The sequence below is a fragment of the Manacus vitellinus genome, unplaced genomic scaffold, assembly GCF_001715985.3.
Source record: "Manacus vitellinus isolate BGI_N305 unplaced genomic scaffold, ASM171598v3 scaffold_6_pilon, whole genome shotgun sequence".
Lineage (NCBI taxonomy): Eukaryota > Metazoa > Chordata > Aves > Passeriformes > Pipridae > Manacus > Manacus vitellinus.
The window spans coordinates 3,885,114-3,894,875 of record NW_021940750.1 but is presented as its reverse complement, the minus strand read 5'-3'; the positions used below and the strand labels follow the sequence as shown (position 1 = coordinate 3,894,875).

The 9,762-nt window shown below is 57.6% G+C and overlaps 1 protein-coding gene across 3 annotated transcripts in view; it reads left to right on the top strand.

The window, feature by feature from the left end:
- LARGE2 (LARGE xylosyl- and glucuronyltransferase 2) overlaps positions 1-8,227 on the top strand; it is a 24,756-nt gene extending 16,529 nt beyond the window's left edge. For 2 of the 3 annotated variants that reach the window (XM_018082277.2, XM_008919794.3), the window contains 14 exons: positions 950-1,123; positions 1,406-1,662; positions 2,057-2,139; positions 2,414-2,537; positions 2,976-3,147; positions 3,303-3,407; positions 3,675-3,787; positions 3,894-4,019; positions 4,161-4,316; positions 4,432-4,595; positions 4,863-5,141; positions 5,499-5,645; positions 5,815-6,010; positions 6,123-8,227. In XM_018082277.2, coding sequence (XP_017937766.1) covers positions 1,024-1,123; positions 1,406-1,662; positions 2,057-2,139; positions 2,414-2,537; positions 2,976-3,147; positions 3,303-3,407; positions 3,675-3,787; positions 3,894-4,019; positions 4,161-4,316; positions 4,432-4,595; positions 4,863-5,141; positions 5,499-5,645; positions 5,815-6,010; positions 6,123-6,320 — 2,220 coding nt within the window. In that variant the 5' untranslated portion in view covers positions 950-1,023 and the 3' untranslated portion in view covers positions 6,321-8,227. The remainder of the gene's footprint in view (positions 1-949; positions 1,124-1,405; positions 1,663-2,056; positions 2,140-2,413; positions 2,538-2,975; positions 3,148-3,302; positions 3,408-3,674; positions 3,788-3,893; positions 4,020-4,160; positions 4,317-4,431; positions 4,596-4,862; positions 5,142-5,498; positions 5,646-5,814; positions 6,011-6,122) is intronic. The other variant, XM_018082278.2, reaches the window with a different exon arrangement.
- Positions 8,228-9,762: the final 1,535 nt, after the last annotated feature.

The following is a 9,762-nucleotide window of genomic DNA, read 5'->3' as shown; positions in this document are numbered from 1 at the left end:
CCAAGCCGCCTGCTCGAGGCCCCGAGGCCCCAGGGGCATCTGCACATCAATGGACTTCAGCGGGGGTGTGTGCAGGGGGAGCAGACCCTAATCCGGCCTATTCATCCCGACAGCAGCTTTTGTTGAGCCTCCAGATGTTGCTGGCCGAGGGCAGGGTCTCGTTATGGAGCTGCGGGCAGGGGGGCAGAGCGAGGCCAGGCTGCGGGGGGAGGTGGGTGGCCCTGCCCCTGGGGTCTCTGCCGGCCCGAGTACCTGGCTCCGAGGGTCTCGGGGCAGGGCTCTCCGCCGGTCCCGAGCCACGAGCGGGAGGAGCGTCCCGCCGGCAGGGCGAGGGGGCTGCTCCGGCCGCCCCGTGCCCCAACGGGGCCGGGGAACGAGTTTCACCGAAGCGTTTCGGGCTTTGCCACCGAAGTGGGCGGCGGTGTTGGGTGCGGGAGTTCCCCGGGCCCCGACCGGCCCCGCGCCGCGTCCTTGAGGCCGTCTGCCCGGAGCAGCCCCAGTCCCTCGGCCTGCCCGGGCGGCGGGGGAGGGACCGCGCTCCCTCCCACGGGCAGGCTCCGTGAACCGCCCGGCTCGGGGAGGCCTCGTAGGATTGCTTCTCCCCTCCCTTGGGAGCCTTGGCCTGTGAGATGGCAGGGAGCAAGGCACACAGCTGGGCTGAAATGGCTTGGAGACCTCCTTCCTACCCCCACCCCCCTCCATGTTTGAGATCTCCCCTGGTAGGGTGGCAGGACAAGTCCTGGGGGGGCAAATGCCCCAGCACAGGGCAGGAAGGTGCCAGCTGGGAGAAGCTGTGTCTGGAGTGTTGACGGGCACCTGTCTTGCCGCTGCACTTGTCCAGGTGCTGTCCTGGAGGGAGCAGGCAATGGGGGATGTCCTGCTGGGGGAATGTCGAGACACCTGGTTGCAGGCTGCTGGTGACACCTCTCTCTGCTTCCCTGCCCCTCAGGCTCTAGGATGCTGGGGCCAGCCAGGCTCGGGTTGCCCACCTGATCCTTGCCACCTGTGTCCTGCTGGCACACCATGTTGCGCTCCTGGCGCACGAAGCTGAAGCTGCTGCTCGCCACAGTGACCCTGGCCATCCTCCTCTCCTGGCTCTACCTCTTTGTGGGCAGCCTTGAATGTGAGTGGGTCCTTCTCTTCCTCCTTGGATCAAGGGAAAGTGCAACAGGAGGTGGGCAGCAGGGGATGAGGCCTTAGGGTGGGTGCTCTGTGGGCCTGCAAGTCACTGCAGGTCTACCTGACCTGGGGGCATCTCCAGGGACATCTGTAGGGATCAGGGAAGCAGAGCTGTGATGTTGGCTGGGCACTTGTGATGTGTGCTGGGAGCTCTCAGCTGGTACCATCCACACTGGGCCCTCCTGGCCTTGCCATGCCCGTCACATAACCTGTGTCTCTTCCACAGATGGCCGCTTCCTTCTGCTGCCACCCTGCCTGGGCGAGCAGCCAAGCCGGGATGTGGAACGGGAGGCTCTGGCCTCACGAGTGCGCAGGGTGGAGGAGGAGAATCAGCAGCTCCGCCTGCAGCTCAGCCAGGCTCAGATGGAGGGCAGCGATGGCAGCCCACAGTGGGGACCCTCTGCCGAGGATGGAGATTTCCCCAGGGGTGAGAGGAGCAATCATACAGCCTGCCCCAAGCAGCAGACAGTGCACAAATGTGAGGTGGGTGATGGCACTGGCATGGTGATATTGTGGGATGGGAGGCTGGGACCCTGGTGGAGCATGGATGTATGTGCAGCCCACCTGGCACTGCTCTCCCTATGCTCTGGCCATGCTGGGGCCTCATCCTGGCTCTCCATGGTGCTCAGTGAGCCACAGTCCATGGGTGAGGGCATCTTCCTTCTCCAAAGAGGGAGGGCAGACAGGCAGAGTGGCAGCCAGACTCTTGGTCCCTGTTTCTGAACTGGGGAACTCCTGCCTCTCTCTGGGGCTCCTTCCATAGGGGATGTGCTGGGTTATGGAGTCTCTCCCTGTGGTGTGGTCCCAGGGAGGAGCTGACAGTCCCTGAAAGGAGGGAGTGTCCAGTCTCAAAAAGGTACCATTTGTCTCTGGGCAGCTCCTGCATGTTGCGATTGTGTGTGCTGGGCACAACGCGAGCCGGGACGTGGTCACCCTGGTCAAATCCATCCTCTTCCACAGGTAATGGGGAAGTGCTGTGCCAGAGGCCCACTATTTGGGGTTCCCAGATGAGCTACTGCAGGCTGCAGGGGGCAATGCTGCGGGAGAGGGGCTAGGGCTCCTCTCTAGCCCCTGTGCCACTGCTTAGAGGGACAGAGAGGGATTTGTTTCTCCCAGAGGGCTGATTTTTCTCCATTTGCCCCCCTCCAGCTGATGTCTGTCCCTTGGGAGGGATGGGAGTGATGGGGACTCATCCCTCTGTGGTGCTGAGTGCTGCTGTTTTTATCCTTGGCAGGAAGAACCCCCTCCACTTTCACTTCATCACGGACTCTGTGGCCCACCAGATCCTCCAGACACTCTTCCAGTCCTGGATGGTGCCTTCTGTACACGTCAGCTTCTACAATGCCGATGACTTGAAGGCAGGTTCTTGCCCTTCTCTTTGCCCTGTCCCAAGCCAGTGTTCAGAGGGTTGAGGGGAGTAACAAAGAGGGGAGAGTAGATGGAGGTTCATTAACTTTTTCTTGCTGGTCCCTCGCTCACCCCCTCCCCTTTCTGGGCTTGTTGCTGGTGCAGCTGAGAAAGGGGCACAGGGCTGGTACTGGAGGGGTGAGGAGGCCCCTTGGGGTAGCACTGCCTCTGTGGCAGAGCTGAGTCCCCCACTGAGCACTGAAACACTGGGGTCCAGGTGGGCATTCTGGTGGCTGAAGGGAATGCCCCAGGCTTGGCTGGCTCCACAGCAATGTAATGCCCTTCTGTTGCTGGCCTTCTCTGCATGGGGTACTGGGCACACAGAGCTGTCCTGCCCAGGCAGGGGAAGGGCTTGGCTGTGCTCAGCCCTGAGCTGTGTTGCCTTGCAGCCAGAGGTGTCGTGGATCCCCAACAAGCACTACTCTGGCATCTATGGGCTGATGAAGCTGACGCTTACCAAGGCGCTGCCCTCCAACCTTTCCAAGGTCATCGTCTTGGACACTGACATCACCTTTGCTACTGACATTGCCGAGCTCTGGGCTGTCTTTGGGAAGTTTTCTGGTGAGGACAGGGTGCCTCTGGGGCCCTGGCAGGGGCCTGGGTGCTGGGCTCAGGGTGGCAGTCCCCACCTGCCACAGAACCAGTGCAGTGTGTTTGCTTGGGCCCTCTGAACCAATAACAAGATGAGCTGCATCCATGGCCCTCTGTTTCCTCAGAAAAGCAGGTGATTGGGCTGGTGGAGAACCAAAGTGACTGGTATTTGGGCAATCTGTGGAAAAACCACAAACCATGGCCGGCCCTGGGACGTGGCTTCAACACAGGTGAGTGTGGGCTGCCAGGGTGGGCCCTGCAGCCTCATGGCACATCCAGCTGAGGCAACACTCAGCACAGGGAGGCTGGGAAAGGCTGAGGTGAAGCAGGAGGGTCTGATGGGAATGAAGGGGCTGTTACAGCATCCCAGGGTAGTGTGGGTGGGTGCAGAGAAGCGGTATATCCCAGAGGATGAAGGAATGCAGGCTGCTGTGCTCCAGCTCTGTAATGGCTGGGTGGTCCCTCAGTGACCCAGTGCCCTCTTCTCTGGCACTCAGGGGTGATCCTGCTCCTGCTGGACCGTCTGCGTCACCTGGGCTGGGAGCAGATGTGGCGGCTGACGGCAGAGCGGGAGCTCATGGGCATGCTCTCCACCTCGCTGGCCGATCAGGTAATGGTCCCTCCTCTGGGGTGGTCAGCCCTTCTGCATTCCCACAGCACTGCTGGCATGGGGGGTCTTCCTCTTCCACTTGTGCACTTACCTTTCTCTCTCCTAGGACATCTTTAATGCGGTGATCAAGCAGAACCCATCCCTAGTGTACCGGCTTCCCTGCTTCTGGAATGTGCAGCTCTCAGATCACACCCGCTCGGAGCAGTGCTACACTGAGCTTTCAGATCTCAAGGTGGGTGGGTTTGCTGCCTTTGAAACTGTAAAGGGCCTGAAGGACACTGGAGGTCCATGGGAGTCAGCATGGGGTCTGAGGGCTTGGGGAGCACTGGGTGCTGCTGGCTTCCCTTCCACGGGGTGACACGCTACTGCCCAGGTGATCCACTGGAACTCACCCAAGAAGCTGCGGGTGAAGAACAAGCATGTGGAGTTCTTCCGTAACCTCTACCTGACCTTCCTGGAGTATGATGGGAACCTGCTGCGCAGGGAGCTTTTTGGCTGTGCCAATCTTCCCAGCCCACCCAGGGACCAGGTGAGGGTGATTGCGACTGCCCCCAGCCCCAGAGCATGGGGTGGGCAGAGACCACACACAGCCTCCCCAGCTCCCTCTGGGGCTCTTGCTCTCTTTCACCTTCATGGTGTTGCAGCTACAGCAGGCACTGGAGGAGTTGGATGAGGATGATCCCTGCTATGATTTCCGCCAGCAGCACCTCACGCAGCACCGCATCCACCTGTTCTTCCTGCAGTACGAGTTCTTGGCATTTCCCAACCCTACCGATGTCACCCTCGTGGCCCAGCTCTCCATGGACAGGTACTTCCTGGTAGGACCAGTGGGAGGGTGGATCCCACCTCCACTCCTCCATTGAGGCTCCACAGCTTTGGAGCTACAAGGGATTCTCATCTCATTATCCTCACACCAGCATTTTGCAGTGAAGAACAGCACTCCAAGCTGGGAGCATCAGTTCCTCCTGAACTGGGCTCGACTGGCATGCAGCTCTCTGGCAGGTGCCCCGTTCTGGGTTTGGCGAAGCTGCCACAGAGCAGGTCTGCTGCTCATGCACTGCCCTCTGCTTCCCAGGTTACAGATGCTGGAGGCCATCTGCAAACACTGGGCGGGCCCCATCAGCCTGGCACTGTACATGTCAGATGCTGAGGCTCAGCAGTTCCTGCGCTACGCCCAGGCCTCGGAGGTGCTGAGCGCCCGCCGCAATGTCGCCTACCACATTGTCTACAAGGAGGGGCAGTTCTACCCCATCAACCTCCTGCGAAACGTGGCCTTGGCCAACACGCAGACGCCATACGTCTTTCTGACGGACATTGACTTCCTGCCTATGTATGGCCTCTACGATTACCTCAGGTAAGGCTTTCTCCAGCCCACTCTAGCTCAACCTGCAGGGCTCCCCAGACACCAGAGTTTTCAGGAAAAGCCCTAGGCAGCAGTCCTCAACAGCAGGCCTGGGAGCTGTTCCCTTTGTGTTCAGCCTCAGGATCCTGCCCTTGCTTTTGTCAGAGGAACAAGGATCCACCCAGTCAATGAGGAAGGGGCTGTGGCTGTGAGCATTGCCCCATTCCTCCTACCTCTGCATGGTACCACTGCAAATTGTCCAGACATTAATATCCTTCTGGAGTGGTATGCAGGCTGGAGGGGCTGAAGAAGGGGGCCGTGGCCATGGCTTGCAGCCAGGGAGACCTCATACCCTTCCTATCACCATAGGAACTCCATCCAGCAGCTGGAGCTGCCCCAGAGGAAGGCAGCTCTCATTGTGCCGGCGTTTGAGACCCTGCACTACCGCCTGACCTTCCCCAAATCCAAAGCAGAGCTGCTCTCCATGCTGGACATGGGCTCCCTCTACACCTTCAGGTAGGGACTGGAACTGCTCCACTATCCAAGGGGGGCTGGCAGAAGCCAGTTCTGTACCCTTGTGCCTTGGGACTGTGCACCCCCTGTCTCAGAGGACCCCCTGCATCCTCCTCCTGTCTCAGGGAGCTGCCAGCTTTGCCCAGTGTCTCGTTTCCATCTCTCCCCGCAGGTACCATGTGTGGCCAAAAGGCCATGCCCCAACAGACTATGCCAAGTGGCGGACGGCCACTGTGCCGTACCGTGTGGTGTGGCAGCCAGACTTCGAGCCTTACGTTGTAGTGAGGCGAGATTGCCCCAGGTATGACCAGAGGTTCGTGGGCTTCGGCTGGAACAAAGTATCCCACATCATGGAGCTGGATGCGCAGGTGGGTGAGCGGCTGCTCCTGGCGCCACAGAGGCACTGGGTGTGGGGGCTCTTGGCCAGGCAGTGACATGTTGGTACCACCAAGCTGATGCTGTTGCTCTGTCCCCTCTCAGGAGTATGAGCTGCTGGTCCTGCCCAATGCCTTCATGATCCACATGCCCCATGCCCCCAGCTTCGACATTTCCAAGTTTCGCCTGAATGCAGGATACCGGGGCTGCCTCCAAACGCTGCGGGAGGAGTTCCACCAGGACCTGTCACGGCGATATGGGGCTGCTGCGCTCAAATACCTCACCGCCGAGAGAAGCCTGTGACACCTGGGGACAGTGGGTGCGGGGTACAAGCAGCACACTGGGAGGGTGCAGGGCCTCCCTCCTGCCCCTGCCCACCACCGCAGCCCAGCTTGAGGGAACGGAGTTGGCAGCACAGCCTCTCCAGCCCACCAAAGGGATACCCACAGATAAGGTGGAAGATATCAGCTGCAAGAACAGGTAGTGCCTGGAGGTCAAGCTACCACAGCCTTCTTGAGTTACAGGGGAACCTCCTTATGCCAGGGGCCAGGGAGTCAGCTCTCCTCCCTCCTCTCTTTTAGTAGATGTGGGTTCCTTAGTCTTCACTAGCTCACTTGACCTTGAGGCCTGGCTCCTCCAGAGGCCTGGGAGCTGTGCCATACCCTGCTCTGCCCTTGCTCAGTGGTCCCAGTTCCAGTCCTTGCATACTCCTCTGGGGCTTTGGTGAGCGAGAGATGAGGTTGTAGAACATCCCTTTGTGGAGCAGGCTCAGAGGAAGCCTCCAAGCACCTTGGGAGCTCCAGCCAGGGAGTACCAGGAGTTGTTGGAGACCTGGTTCAAGCCCAGATCAAGGCTGGCTGGTTAACAGCAGAGAAGTATTATTACTCCCGATCCATATGGATGCAGTCTCCAGTGGAGTTGGCCCTGCACTGGTGGTGCTGGAGTCACCCAGAGCAGGATGAGCTCCCAGAGCAGGACAGGCTGTCTGCTGTCCCCAGAATGAACTCCCAGAATAGACCTGCACCTCCAGTCTGGGAGCAGCCGTGGTGGTAACAGACCTGTGTTGTGTTGGCAGTGCCCCACAGGGCTGGGCTGCAAACCATGGCCAGGAGCAAAACAGCAGCTTCATGGGCCAGTGCATGCTGAGAGAAGTTTCTGGCAGGGACCACCCTGCTCCTCCCCAGCTCCCGGCAGCACAGTCGTTGCCATCAACAATCAGGGATGCGACTGACACTGGACAAGACCGTAGCTGAGCACTGTGGCAAGAACCCTGTGCCAGGAGCAGCTTGACCAGACACTGTTCTACCACTATCACACACTGGAGCACAGAGGATGCATTGCTTTCCTCACGCTGTTTAAATTATTTAATACTTTTCTCATAAGAATTCAGTAATTAGGGTGTCTGGGGTTCTTCTTTTTAATCCTTTTTCCCTCCAAGATGATTTTGCTGATGGCCCTGGAGGCTCTCCAGGCCAGTTGCTGCTGCAGCCTCTGCTGTTCTCTCCTTAGCTTTGCTCTGGGCTGCAAGAGCTAGAGCTAGCTCTGTGCAGGGGTGAGGATTTCCGTCCATGGTGGGAGTGACTAAGAGGAGCCATACAAAGCACGGGGTATGGAAAGGGCACAAGCGCCTCTTGCTTTTTTCCTCATTTTAATTTAATTTTTAAATTAAAGCTTTTTTATTCTTTTTCACATTCTTGTTAGAACTGCCTGGTTATTAATTTTTTCCCTTGGAGGGAAGACAGCAGGAAGAGTGTAATGGAGGAGTAGCCTGAGCCTTGGCTGTGGAAAAGCATCACTGGGCTTGCTCTGCCTGGCATGTTTTCCTGTTGGACTGGCACAGTGGGAAGGTTAAGGAACAAGGAGCAGCAGCAGGCAAAAGAAATGCCAGTGTCACCAAGTGGCAGGTGCACCGGTCCCCTGCCAGCTCTGAAAGGGTTGTTAGGCTCAAGTCTGATGGTTCCCAGCACTGCAGCAGGGCCCAGGCAGCCTGCCTGCACAGCCAGCACCCCTGAACTGGATCATGGGGCTTCACGGTTTAGGCATGTAGTCAGTTTAAACACCCCCAGGTAGAAGGGATGTAGTTTCATCTGGTGGTGCTCCAGCTCATCCCCGAGAGCAGCATGCTGAGCTGGATGCTCTGCCAGGATCTGCAGGACCTTTCCTCACCCAGAGGAGGGAGGACAGGCACCCACCTCTGGCCACAATGCAGGCAGTGGGACCGGGTGAGGCTCTCTGCTGAACAGCCTTGGCTTTATAAGAGTGTTGGGAATAAAAGCTGGCTCTTGGGCCCCATGAGCCACCAGCCTTGCATCTGCAGGGGGGAAGATGAGGATGGTTTGCCAGGAGCAGGTGTTGAGGCTTTACTTGGGAAAGGGCTGGGAAGACTGCTCATCATGGTGAAGCCATGCACAGCTCCACCCCACCAGTCCCTAGCAGGCAGCTTTTGTTTAATATAACCAAAGCTCACCCATACCGTGCTGCTGCTGCACTAATCAACAAGAGGGTTGATCACAGCTAGATGCTGCTACAGACATGGTGGAACAGTGCCGGGATGGAGCAGGCCTCTTCCAGGCAATTCTTTGATGGCTGTGAGGCAACAAAAATGCCGACTCCACGGTTATTTTGGAAGGTGGCACTGTAGGAGGGCTGAACACCCTAATTTTCAGATAATCCTTCCCAACCTATTCATACACTCATGGCTAGGCTTCGCAAATGAAGATTTGAGTGAATGAATAGGTTGGGAAGGACCATCTGAAAATTAATCTATACAGTCAGCCCAAAATGTGCCTAAGAGGGTAGAGGTATTTGGAAGTAACCCCAGCTCAAGTTGGTCTCCATGTGCCCTCTGCCGGGCAGCATCAGCTGGGAGGCACCCACTGAGTCAGAACCGTGAAATTATCTGAACTGAGCGCAGCCCCTTTTGGACCTAAAATTCATTTCTCCTAACACAGTGTCCTTCTCCTTGCCAAGAAAGCGGAGCGTGCCACAGCCGCCACACAGAGCCATGCTCAGAAACCCCTCTTGAGGCTGGGGATTTGCTATGGGCACTACACCATGCCCTGTGCCTGTGGGACCCGCTGTCCCCACCTGGTACATACAGCTAAGGAGACAAGAGATTTTACTGTGTTTTATTTAGTAAAATGTTAAAATAAATAAATACAAATTGATCAGATGCTCTGTATCCCCTCCCCCCAACTTTAATTTGCTAAAATCTAAACACATTTGTACCAAAACTGAAACCACAAGGAACTTGAAGGCAGCAGAGACTGCAGATCACTATGAGCATCAGGCTAAAAAAAATAGAGATATTTAAAAAACCCAAACCAGCTCACAAGTCGGTGTTCTCATGGTGTGATTCTGTGACAACAGAGCAGTACCAGTCAGAAAGGGCATTTTACACCAGGGCCTGCAAGGACAGGAGATTGGTGGGGAACGGGACAGCACAGGTGGCACCGGCTCACAGAGGGCAGAGCCATGGCTTTGCCTTCACAAACCCATCTGGGAAAGAAGCTGCCATCATCCCCGTGCAGCACCAGGCCCGTGGCTGCAGGGCAGCACTGCCTGAACGGGGGGCTGTTCACCAAAGTCACCTGGAGAAATCAGACAGGCTGGAGGAGGGACCAGGGCTTGGATACAGAGCTCTTCAGGGTCAGGTCCTGCTCCGAGCCCATGGCAGGACTTCTGCTTACAGCTTGGTCTTGGGTGAAACACTGGGGTGGAAGTGGAGGAATGGGATGAAGCACAG